The sequence below is a fragment of the Puma concolor genome, chromosome B1 (genome assembly GCF_028749965.1).
Source record: "Puma concolor isolate L17-30 chromosome B1, mPumCon1.1.hap2, whole genome shotgun sequence".
Taxonomy (NCBI): domain Eukaryota; kingdom Metazoa; phylum Chordata; class Mammalia; order Carnivora; family Felidae; genus Puma; species Puma concolor.
In genome coordinates this window covers 120462561-120479550 of record NC_141670.1, presented here as the reverse complement: position 1 = coordinate 120479550, position 16990 = coordinate 120462561, and the positions used below count along the sequence as shown (strand labels likewise).

Here is a 16990-nt window from a genome sequence, read left to right as displayed (position 1 = left end):
AAAACAAGTGACGAAAAATCGAACTATTTGTCAGCTTGGTGCAGCCTCTCTGCACATTTCTATTTCTCTGCCCAGAATCTGAGTTTTCGAACCTTTTATCAGTTAGAGTTCAGGTTCTATCTCTGCTACTTCCTGACTACAGATATCATTGAGCCATTTTCCCAAAAACAAAATAAAGACTATAATGAGTCCCACAAACTTTTCTAGGGGAAAGTAAATATGATATCCATATCTATGTAATCTATGAAATATACACAGACATTATAGCTTAAGGGAAATAAAATTATATTTGTAAAAATGTTTCTAAACTCAAATTCTAAACTTACACTTGATTTCATGTCCTGATTCTACCAACCTACTAGCTATATGACCTTGAGCAACTACTAAACTTCCTCTCCAAGCCTCAGTGTCTTTGTAAATGGAGCAATAAAACGTATCTCATGAGATAAAGAACTGATATAGCGCCTAGCATATGGTAGACACCCAACAAGCCTGGTCTGTAAGTTCAAATGATCAGAGGCCAAGCAGGGGACACACTGGTCAAAGCGCAGGTGGAAGAACACAGTAGTACATATTGCTAGAGTCATGTAACAAATAACATGTTTAATTCAGGGTGCTAAATAATAAAACAAGGGGCTTCTGACAATAATGGGCTTCCTTTTTAATAACTTAAGGAAAAGCTAGCTGTACATTCATTTCCTGCCTTTGGTCCTAGTATGAATCATGTTACAGTATGAAGCAGCACTGTGTAATCATTCATTTGTACTTTTAATAAATACATGTTCCATTAGGAATGTGCTAAGTGATATAGCCACACAAAACACACAACATCTTTAGGGATCTTGCATTCTAATTGGAACGAGACAGTAAATCCTGTTGGCTTTTCCCCTCAATATACATTCAGAATCCAAGCATTTCTCACTACTCCACTGATTCTTCTCTGGGCTGAGCCGCCATCAACTTTGCCTGGCTTATTGAAATTTTTCTCTCAGATGCTCTTCCTGCTTCCACTCTGTTTCCAACACAACAATCAGAGTCATCCCTCTAAAATGTAAGTCAGATAATGTCTCTCTCGTGGTCAGAACTTGTCAATAAATCTCCATCTCACTCAGACTAAAACCCAAAGATCTTTCAAGGCTGCACAGCCTCCATCTTCCTCATGAACTCTCGGACCTCATTTCTTATTAGCTTTCTCCCTTGTTGGATGTTCCTGGAACCCACCAGGCAGGCTTTTGCCTCAGGAGCTTTTACTTGCTATTTTCTCTTCTTATCCCGTTCTTCCCCCAGATAGCTATGTGGCTCAATCCTTTCTCTTTCGGGTTTTTGCTCAAATATCATCTTTCCAGTGGGGCCTTAAAATCACCCCCCCCCCCATTTTGTGTGTTTATGTACATACATATGCACATACTTGCACACCTATACTAGATTAGAAAGTTGAAAAAAACTTTGAGCACTATCTACTCATTCCCCAGAGGCTCCATTCTAGGCCTCTGGAAGGGTACCAATATTTATTTGTAATTTTAACATGGGACACTTACTTTTATCCTAGAGCACTTGTCTCTCAGGCTTTCTGTGAGGTGGTGTTTCCCATTACATGGTAACTTTTTTTCATATTTTACTACCTCTTTATGGTTCTGTTGGTCCTGTTTTGATACAAAGAAATAAACAAGGCGTCAACTATAACTACATTCACATTTAATGTCTATATACTTGTCCACTTCCATTTTTTCACATCATTTCAATAATGGAATTATAAACTTGTAACTCAAAAACAAAGTGAAAAATGGTCAGAAAATGAGTAACAGTACCACTAAGTAGTAAGTGGCCTTGACTCACTAAGAAAAAATGTGGAAAAACCACATATTTTTTGGAGATAGGATTTATCCCCGTAACCATCACAACTGCAAATTAGATTTTAGGTTTATATCTGGTTCCTACTATTCCAAGTCTCCGAATTAGAATTAGTCTCTGAATTGCTGCCAAATAATACGCTACCAAAACCACCTGAAATATCTCTGTTCACTCTTCCCAGCTCCTTGGAATAGAAAATGCATATCCTGTTACATCTTGGACTTCTGATTCGAAGTACAACCTAAAACCTTTTCTCCCACTTATTTACTACAGTACTTAGAAGAATGATTGTTTAATAAATATTTGTTGAATGAATTAAATCTTCTTATAAAGGGCCCACATAACGACGATTCCCAAGGGTCTCATGTTTCTATTAATGTTGCAGATGACATGGTCTTCTGCTCTGTTGTTGAATTATGAGAATAAAAAAGATTTCTTACAGATTTCATATGATTTCTTATTTGTCTGAATTTTATGTTATTTTCTTGAGGGTTCAATTGGGCTTTTTAAGACATGTGATTCTAAACACCTATAGTCCTACTGGATGAACTTCTTTCCTCTGTGTATCTGGCCACTTCTCTAACTGAGGGACGAGACGAGCCTATGCCTAAAACTCTGTCATGTAGAGGCAGAGAAATGGCGCACTTACTCTTCTACAGATCTAGTCCTTCAAATATTTCTTCCTTAAGGATAATGCCATTTCCTGGTGAAAAAGCCCTTTTAAAAATTACATTAAAGAAAATAGTCTGCTTTATGTAACAAATATTTTCTTAAAAATAAATAAAATGGTATTTTCTAAAAAATATTTTGGCTTCTTTTAAAACTGTATTTTCTTTTGTGTGAAAAATTATAGTAATAGTTTTCCCATTATCCTTCCCTGTATGTAGAAGTTTCCAAAAAGAAAAGAAAAAAAAAAAAAACCCAAAACAAAAAACAAATCCCCAAGCCCCACAACAAAAAACCCAAATTGTTCCCCTTGTCAAGAAAGCTTGATTCTTACAGTTACTAGATAAGGAAGATTCTGAACTCACTCTAGCTATCATTTCTCTTAACGTTTCTCTGAATTGGTCTCTTTCCATTTTCAGAGACTCTTTTATCCTCCTTAGCTCATCTCTTTCCTCAGCTACAATTCTGAGTTCTTCAAGTCTTTTATGAAGTTTCTTAGTCAAGTGTAAGTTATCCACTTCCACACTTTGCATAGATAAAGTTTGGGCCTCAAACTGCTGCTTCAATCGTTCCATTCTGTTTATATTTTTATGGGTTTTATTGACATCTTCTTTCATTTTAAGAAGTTGAAGCTCTTTTTTCTGAAGTTCTTGTATCTTGAGATAATTATAAAACAAGTTAGAATGCAAAAAGAATTCCTGTGTCTATTTGTTATATATGTACATCTATTTCTATCTCTAAATATCTGTATTTATATTCTTTCTCATTCCCCAAGTGATTTTGGACACAGTTACTCCCCAAAGAACAAAATGACATGTACCTTTTTCTGTAATTCATCTTTAGATTTATTTAAACTCTTTTGAATATTTGAAATCTGAGTTGTCTTTTCTGAAACTCTCTGCCTGAATTTATCAATAGTTTCTTGGTATTCTTTCAAATGCATATGGACAACTTTTAGTTCTTGTTGTGTTTCTAGATCCTTCATTATTAGAAGAAATTAAGAAATATTATGATGTAAAGGCACATTATCTTTTCTTAATGATGAACTAGTTAAACAAAATCTTAAAAAATGCATGCTCCCAGTTAAAAACAAGCAGCACAGCACTCCCAAATGAGAGCAGTACAGAAGGCCATAAAGTCAAGTCCCTGTCTCCAGCCTCACCCATCGTAGCTAGGTTTCCTGGTGAACTCTGCCAACTGCTCTTTCTCTCATACCACTTGGACATCATTCTACATCACTATCACAGAAAGAGGGCCCTCTTCTCATGCTAAGTACTCCATCATACAGATGAACCCCACTTAGCCAGTGCCTTATTAGTGGACACTTGGATTGCTTCCAGACTTGTCAGCACAGACAACGTTGCAGTGAGCGCTGTTGTATTTCTGCCCAAATGTGTGAATATATTGGTAGGATAAATTCCTACAAAGCGGAATCGCAGTAGCAGATATATACGCTGATAAATCTTTAATAAGGCATTGTCAAACTGTCTCCCTGAAAGTTTATAACATTTACAGTTTCACCAACAGTTATTATTTATTTCCAAAGAAGGAAGCTTCTTATACTAAAAACATGTTTATTGGACAGGTAGAAAGAGTCCAACTCACTCTAGCTATGGTTTTCTGTAGGTCTTCCTTGAGCTGGTCTCTCTCCAATTTCAGATTATCTCTTTCTTTCATTATAGATTTCATTTCTTCAAGGTTTTCATGAAGCTGCTGGGCCAAATTTAAGTTCTCCATTTCTATTTTATCCAGAGTTAAACTTTGGTCCTTGAATTGTTTCTTTAATCGCTCTATTTCAGACATTTTTTTCTGTGTCTCACTGACATCTTCCTTTAACTTAAAAAGTTGATGTTCATTTGCCTTAAGTTGCTGAATCTTAAGATAAGCATAATATAACATGTTAGGATACAGACAGTTTTTAAGGGAAGGATAAAAAATAGTTTCGAAATTAAGACAGTTTTCCCATGTCACTCATTAATATTTTGCATAATTCCACACAAAACTTATTTTCTTTTGAAATATAATATACATAAATACACTAATCTTAAGTGTATTGCTAAATTATTCTCCACATATGTATACATCTATATAATTACAACCCAGATTAAAATATCAAACATTTCTAGCACCCCTTAAGGTTGTGTGTGCCCCCTCCTAGAGTTAACCACTATTCTGAACTGTTTTCATCCTAGATGAGTCTTGCCTGCTTTTGAAGTTAAAAATCACGGGGCGCCTGGTTGGCTCAGTCGGTTAAGCGTCCGACTTTGGCTCAGGTCATGATCTCATAGTCCATGATCTCGCAGTCCGTGAGTTCGAGCCCTGCATCAGGCTCTGGGCTGACAGTTCAGAGCCTGGAGCCTGTTTCAGATTCTGTGTCTCCCTCTCTCTCTTACCCTCCCCCATTCATGCTCTGTCTCTGTCTCAAAAATAAATAAATGTTAAAAAAAAAATTAAGAAAAAGAACTGTCTTTAAAAAAAAATCACAATGTATTTATCCATTTTCCTGTTGACAGGCATTTCACTTGTTTTCCATTTTTTGCTGTTATGATTAGAACTATTATGAACATTCTTGTACACAGCTTTATGTGAAAGTATGCACTCTTTTCTCTCAGGTACATATCCAAGAAATAGAAATACTGAGCCATAGGCAGGTGTATGTTCAGCATTAGTAAAAACTGTCAGGATGTTTTCAATGTGGTTAAACCATTTTACATCCCCATATGAGTTTAGGCACGAATAAATCAAATACCCAGGGGCACCTGGGTGGCTCAGTCGGTTAAGTGTCCAACTTCGGCTCAGGTCATGATCTCACGGTTCGTGGGTTCGAGCCCCGCATTGGGCTCTGTGCTGACAGCTCAGAGCCTGGAGCCTGCTTTGGGTTCTGTGTCTCCCATTCTCTGCCCCTCCCATGCTTGTTCTCGGTCTCTCTCTCTCTCTCTCTCTCTCAAAAATAAATAAACGTTAAAAAATATATAAATTAAATCAAATACCCAAACAAGCACCTTCTTCATACCTTTTCTTGTAATTTAGCGTTTGAATTTTCTAAATCCATTTGCATATTTGATATTTCATCTGTCTTCTCAGAAACAATGCCCCGGAGTTTATCAATAGTCTCCTGGTGCTCTTTCACATGCATGTGAGCAATTCTTAGTTCCTCTTGTTTTTCTAGGTCCTTTGTCATTAGAGAAATTTTAAGAATGGTGACATAGCTTACTTAACATTAACTAGTATTTTTTTTTTTATAAAAGTGATATTTTCTTAGTAAAAATAATAAAACTATTACTTCTTACGCTACATCTTAGATGTTAGAAAGTTACAAGCTTTCCCTTCATCCCTGTCCCTGTCCTCACCTCCCCACAACCTACTCCTACTTTCCAGAGGCAAATACACGATACATATACTATTCTACAGCTTGCTTTTCCCTCTAAGTTATTTGGGCTTCCAAATTAGAACATCCAAACCTATTTCATTTTTTTTTTTTAATTATGTTGCACAGTATTCTGACGTACTGTTCATATTTACCCAGTTTCCTTCTGATGGATATTTAGATTGTTTCCTAATTTTTATTACAAATTGCTACAATGGACACCTTGTGGTGTGTGTGTGTTTGTGTATGTACATAAATATACATGTAGGATGAAGTCCACAAAGAAAATACTGCTAACAGAATTAAAAATTTTGAAGAACAGTACCAAATTACCCGCCTTTGTAAAAGGTTCCATCAGTTCACTCACATCAACAGTGCCACTCACATCAAAGCACGGTTCCCTGCTGTCAGAAAAACATACATTTACTCACCAGCAGAGGAAGAGTAACTTACTTTAGCCTCTTTTTCTCTGAGGCTTTCTCTGAGCTGGTCTCGCTCCATCCTAAGGGTTCCCTCTGCTCTTCTTAGGCCATCTCTCTCCTCAGTAACACATTTTATTTCTTCAAGGTTTTCATGAAGTTTCTGACTCAGCCTTAACTTCTCATTTTCGACACTTTCCAGGGTTGAATTCTGGGTCTCTAATTGCTTCTTCAATTGCTCTGCTTGATACATATTTTCTCTGAGATCATTTTTTACCTTAAGAAGTTGACGTTCTTTCTCCTGAAGTTCTTGGATCTTAAGATAATCATATAATAAGTTAAGATACAGATTGATATTAATAAATAATACTTTCTTTTTTTAAAAATTTTTAATGTTTATTTATTTTTGAGAGAGAGAGAGAGAGCCAGTGCAAGCAGGGAGGGGCAGAAAGAGAGGGAGACATAGAATTTGAAGCAGGCTCCAGGCTTTTGGGCTGTCAGCACAGAGCCTGATGCAGGGCTTGAACCCACAAACTGTGAGATCATGACCTGAAGTCGGATGCTTAATGGACTGAGCCACCCAGGCACCCGATAAATAATACTTTCTAAATTAAGCAGGCAAATCTTTGTCTATGATTTTAGGCTAATTCATATCCTGTTTCATTACAAAAAAGACCTAATGTAAACTCTCAAATAAAAACCATACCTGTACTTTTAAGGCAGTATCTGTGTTTTCTAAATCCGTTTGCATATTTGATATTTCATCTGTTTTCTCAGAAATAATGTCCCGGAGTTTATCAATAGTTTCCTGGTGTTCTTTCACATGCATGTGAGCAATTCTTAGTTCCTCTTGTTTTTCCAGGTCCTTTGTCATTAGAGAAAGGAAAATGATTTTTTAGAGTGACAAAATTCAAACAATGTGTGGAAAGATAGAGGGTAAGAGGTAAATATGCCTCCCACCCCCTTAGGCCTCATCCTCTAGTTACTCTTAAACATCAATACATGTTAGATACATCAATCCATAACTTACCCCTTTCCTTAAGAGGATACTTCCAAATCACCACCATGGCACTGCCTCATTCTTTATCCATGGCCTAGTACTCTATGGTCTGAGTTTGCTGCACTCATTAACCAGTCTCCTGCTAATGGACAGTTGGTATTTTCCCTGCTTTTGTGGTTTGCTTTGATTTGTTCTTACAACTTTCTGCAATGAATATTCTTCTACAGATATCTTTGCACAGTTGCATTACTGTGTGCAGGATAAGTGGCTACAACTGGGCTTTCTGGGTCAATGAATAAACGTATTGAAATATTTGGAAGATATTATCAAATATCCCCTCCTCCAACCTTGCCTAAGGTTGTACCAATTTTACACTCATACCAATCCTATCGCCCGTGGTTCTTTTAGGATACAGTGTCATATTTACTGGATGGGGGAAAAACAGTAACTCACTCTAATTACGGTTTCTCTCAGGTTTTCCTGGAGCTGGTCTCTCTCTACTTTGAGAGTCTCCTCTACACTCCTAAGATCATCTCTTTCTTTTGTAACAGATCTCATTTCTTCAAGGTTTTCGTGAAGTCTCTGAATTAACCTTACATTCTCCTTTTCTATATTTTCCAGAGTTGACTTTTGGGCCTCAAATTGGTTCTTCAAGTATTCTATTTCACACATTTTTTCCTGAGTCTCATTGACAGGCTTCATCTTTAGAAGCTGATGTTCTTTTTGCTGAAGTTCTTGCATCTGAGAAAACAACAAAACAAGTTAGGACACAGGCAGAAATTTTTAGGAAAAGGAGGAATTGTTTCTGAGTCAAGTGAATCATCTTTACATTTTATCTAATGTATGTAATATTTTCTTCCACAGGGATACAAGGAACACAATAATCAGATGTCAGTTTCCAACTTAATAAGACCTACCTTTTCTTGTGATACAGCATCTGAATTTTCTAAATCTTTCTGAATATTTGCTTCTTGATCTGTCTTCTTTGAAAAAGTCCTTGTACTAATGGTTTCCTGGTACTCCTTCAAAAGAATATAAGTAGTTTTTTAGTTCCTGTTTGATTTTCAGTCCCTTTATGATTGGATAGAAATTAATAAAGCAATAGTGAATATCACTGTTAACCACTTTACCACTATTTCATACCTAAAAAATCATTAGAATAAGGAAACTTACTTCAGTTACAATTTCTTTAATGTTTTTTTTGAGTTGGTCTCTCTCCATTTGAAGGGCCTCCTGCATCCTTTTCAGTTCATCTCTTTCCTTAATTATAATTTTTATTTTATCTTGACTTTCCTTAAGTTTCTCGGTCAACTGGAGCCTCTCGCTTTCTATACTTTGTAGTGATGAATCTTTGACTTTGAGTTGTTCCTTTAATTGCTCCAGTGCACTCATTTTCTCCTGAGTCTCACTGATTTCTTTGGTGGTAATAAATTGTTCCTGTTTCGCATGAAGCTCTTGGATCTTAAAATAATAATAAGTTAATAGCTAAAATATACATACACACAAATCATGCTTATATATATGTGTGTGTGTACACATATAATACATTTTAGTTTTTGAATGAAAAGAACTCACAATGTTCTCCATAACAATTTAGTATGCAAAAACAGTTTCTGTAATTCAGTTAGCTAGCTCCCTCAGGTTTTTTTCCTACACTTCCTTCACCCCCAATTTACCTTTTTCTGTAATTCATCATTAGTTATTTCTAATTCTTTTTGAAGGCTGGACAGCTCATTTTCCGTCTCAGAAAGATTCACTCTTAGCTTCTCAATAGTTTCCTCCTGTTCTTTCATATGACGATGAGCAACTTTCAGTTCCTCTTCAGTTTCCAGGTGCTTCATTATTAGAGGAGATGTTAAGAAATTTACAGAAACATTATAACCATTATATTCTCTTTTTTCCAAAGGTTTAGTTTTTACAAAAATATCTGCTTACAAAAGTAAAACAAAAAAAAAGCACATGGGGGATGGATGAAACTTACCTTAGCTATGATTTCCCTCATGTTTTCTTTGAGCTGGTTGCTTTCGGACTGAAGAACTTCTTGCAGCCTTTGTATGTTGTCTCTCTCCTTAGTTATACATTTCAGTTCATCACAACTTTCCTGAAGCCTCTCGGACATCTCGAGCTTTTCCACGTCCATTCTTTGCAGGGCTGACTCTGTGGCTTTGAGCTGCTCCTTCAGTTGCTCCATCTCGCTCATCATTTTCTCAGGTGCGCCGTCTTTTTCTTCCATATTGAAGGACCGTTCTTGTTTGTCTTGAGCCTCTCGGATCTTAAAAGAATAAAACAACAAGAGAATTGACATCCAAAGATACTTTATTTTACTTTCAGAGAAAAGAAATCAGGACAGTTTCTAAAACAAGTAAGTCAGGACTCAGTGGCTCATTACAGAGCATTCTTTCCACTCTCCCACTTGTCATCACTCAGGTACTGAACACTTCTTTCCTGAGGGCTCAGTGTGCTGTCAGTATCCTACCAGAGGTTAGAGATAAATTGGTAAATGAGACTTATATGATCCTTGCCTTTTTGAGATTTACACTTCAGAGGGAAAGATAGACATTATGCCAAATCTTACCAAACAGGGGTGCTGGGTTCTTGCAGGGTTATGTGGCAACCTAACCAACCCTGAGTGGTTAGGAAGGGCTTCCTGGGGGATGGAAAGCTTCGGTTGAGACATGAAGGATGACAGCAGTAGGTGGGCAAGGCAGTAGGGAAATGCTGCAGGCAGGGAGACCAGAACACCCAAAAGCCATGAGATGAGGAAGCACAATGATGGAGCATGATGAACAGGGGTAAGATGAACAGAAATAAGGCTGGAGACCAGCAAGGTCTGCGATCCAAGGCCTCATAGGCCACGTGAAGGATTCTGGTCTTTGGTTCAAGAGTAGAGATAGGTTATTAAAAGTTTATTTTATTTTATTTTATTTTATTTTTATTTTATTTTATTTATTTATTTTGAAAGAGAGTGAGAGAGAGAGAGCTGGGTCAGTGAGGAGAGACAGAATCCTAAGCAGGCTCTGCTCCCTCAGTGCAGAGCCCAATGCAGGGCTTGAACTCACAAAACGTGAGATCATGACCTGAGCTGAGATCAAGAGTCGGATGCTTAACTGACTGTGCCATCCAGGTGCCCCTATTAAAAGGTTTTAAGAACAAAGGATTGCTTGGGCTCAGAATGAGGAATGAATTAGAGAAGTATAGAAATGAATACTGGGAGACCAGTAAGAGGCTACTACAGAAAGCCAGGGACAGAAATAATGGTGGCTTGGATTAGTGTTGGCAATGAGGAGAGAAAGAGGGAAGATTTCTCTCTCCCTTTCTCTCTCTCTCTCTCTCTCTCTCTCTCTCTCACACACACACACACACACACACACACACACACACACACACCTTAAAATCAACAAGGTTTGGTGCTTGGATTATAAAGTGAGTGTGAGGAAAGGATATTGGGAAGGGTGATTCTCAGATTTCTGTCTCAGGTATTGAGGAAGTGCTTTATGAGATGCTACAGGAATAGACTTAAAGAAGGAAAGAAAATAGTTTTTCTGGCTTTATCCTTTCTTATAATTTAGCATTGCTTTTTCTAAATCATTTTAAATATTTAAGAAGACAGCTGTCTTCTCTAAAACATCTTCTCTCAATTTCAATAGATTTTTTTAGTATTTATGAGCAATTTTTAGTTCTGTTTCCAACCACTTCATAATTGAGACATTTAAAGAAAACACTGCAGTAATATTTTAACTATAACACAAGTGCTTCCTTTCCCAAAGACTTGATTCTTACAAAACACTTGTTAAATGGAAGGAAAGGACGAAACTTACTTTAGCCAAAGTTTCTCTAATGTCTTCTTTCAACTGGTCTTGTCCAGCCCGAACTGCTTCTTTTCTCATTCTAAGGTTGTCTCTTTCATCAGTTAGAGATTTTATTTCATCATGACTTTCTGGAAGTTTTTCAGTCAACCCAAGCTTTTCCATTTCTATGCATGCAGGGGTCATTGAATCCTTGGTTTTGGATTGTTTCCTTAATAGTTCCAGTTCATGCCCTGTTTCCTGAGTACTGCTGACTTCTTTCACATTAGGCAGTAGTTCCTGTTCCTCATGAAGCACTGGGATCTTGTAATATGCATGGAATACCAAGGTTACTATCTGGAGAGCATTATCATAATTTTTCAAATTTTTTAAAGATGAGAATACTGTCCCTAGAAATAAAAGTTATCTTGATCCCATGGCCTATTGTGGATCACAAACTCACAATTTATTCATTTTCTCTTGATTCCTACTAAAGCTATCCATGGCCTTTCTGCTAGTCACATTCTGCCGTAACTTTCTTTGTTTCCAGCTTACATCCAAAGTGAATCAATTCTTATACCTAACTAACACCGTTAATTCAGCCAGTTGCACACGTCTTCATTTTTATACTAGTTCTCAAAGGCTATAGGAGAAAAAACATTGTTTTTATTGAGATTTTATCTCAATAAATGAATGGTCCTTAATTCTCAGATGACCTCCCATGCCACTTCTCATATTCTTTTATATGTACAGACCATTTCCTATGGTCATTAGTGGTTCCATTAACTTTGCATATCATATTTCTGCATTTGTCCTGCTGGAATTGAAGGATTATTGTATATGCCCAAATTAGGGGGAGAGAAGAGTGTCTTATTCATATCCACTGTTTCAATGGCTGGTACATAGTGGCCTTTAACATATGTTGGTTCAGTTATCCCAGTGTTTCATTTTCTCTATAGCATTTGCCATTATCTCAAATTATCTTTTTCATTTGTTTGTTTATTTACCAATTAACTCTTTCCACTACAAAATAAGCTCTATGGTCACAGAAATTTTGTTCAGCTTGTTCCCATTTTATTTCTATAACCCAAGACCTTGCCTGACACATTAGACACTAAACAAATACTACCCAATAAATGAGCTGTAACAGTCACTACTTAACTGCTCATTTTTCCTTCAAAAAAAAAAAAAAAAAAAACAAAACCGAAACCAAAAAACCAAAAACCAAAACAAAACAGACCCCCCCCCCCCAAAAAAAACAAAAAGGAAGGGACAAAAGAGAGAAAGAAGAAGAGACAAACCTTTTCTTGTAATTCAGTATTGGATTTTTCTAAGTCATTCTGAATATTTATCATCTGAGCTGTCTTCTCAGAAATGTTTCTTCTTAGTTCATCAATAGTTTCTTGTTGTTCTTTGAGATGCACATGAGCAATTTTTAGTTCTTCTTTTGTTTCTAGACCCTTAATTAGCAAGTGGAATTTAAAGAATATTATAACAACATCAACATTGCCTCTCCCTTCTCCAACTGGCTCGGTTTTAAAGAAACATTTACTAGATGAAAGAAAAGGGTATAACTTACCGTAACTTCGAGTTCTCTTATGTAATCTTGAAGTTTCTCTCTCTCTATGTCAAATGATTCCTGTAATTCTTTTAGATCATTTCTTTCCTTGGTTATGGATTTCAGTTCCTCATAATTTTCATGGAGCTTCTGAGCCAATTCTAGCCTCTCCATTTCCATATGTTCCAATGTTAATTCTTGGCTTCTTAATCCATTCTTTACATTCTCCATTTCACTCATCTTTTTCTGCATCTCACTCATCTCTTCTTGTACACTAAGAAGCTTTAGCTGTTTTTCTTGTAGTTGTTGGCTCTTGAGAAATAAAATTTTTAATTATCATTTTGCTTATGTTCCCTTAAAATTCTTATGTAAAATATATTTTGCCAAACCAAAATGATTATTATAGTACACAGCTTTGAAAGTAGAGTAACCTTCTAGGCACAGTGTCTATAGTGGGTTGAATAGTGTCCTACCCAAAATTCAAGTATATTCAGAACTTCAGAATATGACCTTATTTGGAAATACGGTTTTTGCAGATATAATTAAAGTATGAAAAGAAATTCTACTGGATTAGGGTGGGCCCTAAATGCAATGACAGTGTCCTTATAAGAGGCAAAAAAGGACACACAGAGACACAGAGAAACTCCTGTGAAGATGGAGGCAGAGTTAAGACTGATACAGCTATAAGCCTTGGACACCAAGGCAGCTGGGAGCTAAGGATAGTTAGAGGAAGGAAAAGATTCTACCCTAGAGCTTTCAAGAGGAGCATGGTATTACCAGCAACTTGATTTTGGACTTCTAGGATCCAGAAATGTGACAAGAAATTTCTGTTGTTTTTTAGCCACCAAGTTTATGGTAATTTGATACAGAAGTTCTAGGAAACTAATATATTGTCACGAGGTTAATCAAAGAGGTAAAGTGAAAATGAGAAAAACTTGAAAAGAGACTAAATATGCAGGTATACCTGCCAAATAACTATAATTCCTCATCTCTTAAAACCTTTTTGGATCATCTATTTTTATTTCAAAAAAGGTCCTTACAGGTGGCCCATAAAAGACACTGAGGCATTAACTTTTACATAAGTCTATAAATTTCACTTCTTTAGGGTGAGTATGAAACAGACATCAGGTTCTAACAAATTAATTGGGTTACTGTGAAAAGGAGGAGAATTAAGAGAATACATAGGAAAAAAAAACACTCCACAGAAATACAATGGAAATCACAATATATTATTTATAATGTATGTGGCATAGGCCTTAGAAAAATAGAAAGATCTCAATGGGTGAATTTTAGAATTACTTGGGCAGTACAATTATTACTAGATTCTCATCTCTTATACAAATAGTACAACAGCACCTTACTTCTATAAAAGAAGTGACTCAGGAAATTGTAAACATCTAAGAGATGGTAACAGTCACATATCTTACATTTTAGAGAATGACTACCATATTTTTATAAAGGCAGAATCTTTGTGTTATTGATTAATGTATCTCAAGCACCCAGAACAACACCTGGCCTATGGTACTTCCCAATAAGTTTCTTATGAATGAATACATTCCATGATTAGTTTAGATGAATTAAGGCTTTCTCTCTCATCTGAAGACTCCAGGATAATATATCCTCACAAAGGATGTTGGTTAAGATCTAGGTGTGAGTTGAAACTGTCCACGATATTAGCATTAAAATCTGCTCATTTGGGAGATACATGTTATTTCTAGAATTCAGCTCTACTGCCATCAAAATTTATTAAAAAAAAAAAAAAAGAAGAAGAAGTTTAGGGGTGGCTGGTGGCTCAGTTGGTTGAAGGTCTTACTCTTGATTTCAGCTCAGGTCATGATCTCACGGTTTGTGGGTTCAAGTTCCTGCATCGGGCTCAGTGCTGAGCCTTCTTGGGATTCTCTCTCTCTCCCCTCTCTTTCTGCCCCTTCCCTGCTTGTGTGCTGTCTCTCAAAATAAAAAAATAAACAAACAAAAAAAAAAAAGTTCAGTCGGAAATCTAATATGGCCAGGAAGGTAACTTTAAAGATTCACCTTTTCCTTTAGCTTTTCTTCAACTTCTGCTAATTTCTCACAGGTCCTAGAAAGCTCTTCCTCTTTCTTCATGGTATGGTTCTTTTCTTGTGTAATTATCTCTTGTTGCCTTTTAAGTTCACCTCCAAGAATTCTTAATTCTTCTTGGTTTTCAATCATCTAGATTTTTTTTTTTAAAGTTGAGATTAAAATAAATAATATTAGCTTATTTTTATAAAATCAAATCAAGTAAAAATCAGCATTTACCTCAGCCTAAAAATGAAGAAATTATGCAAACTCTATTGGAAAAAACTATCTTACAAAGAAAGTCAGTCTTTAATTTAATCATATAGGATGTCAAGCATATGCTTTTTTATGCTGTTTCTTTTTCTTTCTTTCTTTCTTTCTTTCTTTCTTTCTTTCTTTCTTTCTTTCAAGTAGGCTCCATGCCAAAGTGGGGGTTGGAATCACAACCCTGGGATCAGGGTTCCACTGACTGCGCCAGTCAGACACCCTTTACACGTTTTCTTTATTGCTCTACTTATATTCTTATCATGAGAATTAGAACTAGATTTAGTATTCTATCTTGAGAAGATAGAATGGTTTAAGGCTCATTTTCTAGCCTTAAACCAAAGGAGACTGTTTCTAAGCTTTCATGGACTGATTCTGAGACTACAGTTACAGGCTTTTCAAATGCTAGAATGAATGGCTTTGGTTTGGTGCACCAGTTAACAGCCAAGTTCAAAATGGCAGCCATCCTTTGCTAGCATGACTTGGGCTAATCCTAGTTATGAGCTTATACAGTGGCATTCTCAAGTATCATGGCCACAAAAACATTACAAGCTTGAGACCATGATTTTTATCTGCATTCTTATTTATACTCAGCTCTTTTGACCAGACAATCCCAAGAAATATGGAAAATTACACAAAAGTTCAGGTTCTCCTACAACCCACAGCAAACTTCTAAAAATGTTAATTTCAATCTATATATACTATATTAACCCTAAATGAAGAAACAAAACTAAAGTAGATATGACAATACAGCAAACATTAATAATTAAAAATGAAGTTTAAAAATTAAGACAAAATTAATAAAAGAGAAACATTTAGGAAAAAGATTTAACAAAATATGGACAAGACATGTATACTACAACCTATAACATATCACTGAGAGAACATAATTTATAGAAAGATATGCAATGACCAACAAGCATATGAAAAGGTGATCAATGTTCTTAGTCATTAGGGAAAGGCAAATTAAAACAATGAAGTACATACCCAATTGAATGGCTAAAATTAAAAACACCAGTAATGTGAACCATTGATGAAGATGTGGAGCCATCAGACTTCTCTCAATTCGCTGATGGGCATGTGAAATGGTACCACTACTTTGGAAATCAGTCTAGTGAATTCTCATTAAGTTAAATATATGAGAATTTATTCTCATATGACTCAGCTATTCCATTTAGCTGAATAGCTGGAATAGCTGAATGACTCAGCTATTCCATTTAGATACTTACCCTAGAGAAATTAAAAAAAATGATCATAAAAAGATTTATGTAAGAATGTTTATAACAGCTTCACTCACAATAGCTAAATAGTAGAGATAACTCAAATTTCCATCAATAGGAGAAAGGCTAAACAAATTGTGTGGCCTATTCATACATGGAGTGTATCCAGCACTGAAAAAGGAGTGTAAAAAAGGCACAAAAGAGTACATGCTATATGATTCTATTTGTATGAAGTTCTAGAAGAGAAAAAGTGATCTGAGGTGAAAAACCATCAGGATGGTGACTATATGCGGTAGAGAGTAAGAGTAGGACTGACTGGGATGAGATGTGAGAGAACCTTGCAGGGTAAGGGAAACACCTTGTACCTTGACTGGGGTGGAGGGAATATAGGTAGACATTTGTCAAAAGTCATCAGACTGTGCGCTTGTATCAGATACATTTACTGCATGTAAATTATGCCTCAGTACAATTATAAAAACCGAAAACATGCAAAGACAAAAACATATTGTTAAATGTACAGTGCTACATCTTACCATTTCAATATTTTCCCTTAGGTCAGTCTTCAATTGTTCCTTTTCTGCTGTAATACTCTCTAACATTTGTTGCAGTTCATTTTTCTCCTGTATTAAAGAAAGTATCTTTCTCTGTTGCTCAGTTAGCTCATTATCTTCAACATTTGCAATCAGTGCTTGAGTATTTTTGGCTTTCAAATTCTGTTTTTTATCTGTGTCAGCCATCTAAAATATGAATAGATTAAAGAAGAATTTCTCAGTTAATAACAATTTGAATAATAATAAAAATTGCCAAAGCTAGTATTACTTAT

General features: G+C 36.0%; 1 protein-coding gene across 7 annotated transcripts in view; it reads right to left on the bottom strand.

Annotated features, from left to right (window-relative positions):
* The window catches only part of CENPE (centromere protein E), an 80109-nt gene that overhangs the window by 25582 nt on the left and 37537 nt on the right, over positions 1-16990 (bottom strand). For 3 of the 7 annotated variants that reach the window (XM_086704475.1, XM_086704476.1, XM_086704477.1), the window contains 16 exons: positions 16701-16904; positions 14678-14836; positions 12668-12958; positions 12390-12548; positions 11122-11412; positions 9285-9575; positions 8980-9138; positions 8477-8764; positions 8221-8325; positions 7757-8044; positions 7010-7168; positions 6338-6619; positions 5531-5689; positions 4123-4392; positions 2883-3173; positions 1539-1643 (listed from right to left, as the gene is read on the bottom strand). In XM_086704475.1, coding sequence (XP_086560601.1) covers positions 1539-1643; positions 2883-3173; positions 4123-4392; positions 5531-5689; positions 6338-6619; positions 7010-7168; positions 7757-8044; positions 8221-8325; positions 8477-8764; positions 8980-9138; positions 9285-9575; positions 11122-11412; positions 12390-12548; positions 12668-12958; positions 14678-14836; positions 16701-16904 — 3501 coding nt within the window. Of the gene's footprint in view, positions 1-1538; positions 1644-2882; positions 3174-3337; positions 3497-4122; positions 4393-5530; positions 5690-6337; positions 6620-7009; positions 7169-7756; positions 8045-8220; positions 8326-8476; positions 8765-8979; positions 9139-9284; positions 9576-11121; positions 11413-12389; positions 12549-12667; positions 12959-14677; positions 14837-16700; positions 16905-16990 lie in introns of all 7 variants that reach the window. The other 4 variants (XM_086704483.1, XM_086704478.1, XM_086704482.1 and 1 more) reach the window with 4 other exon arrangements.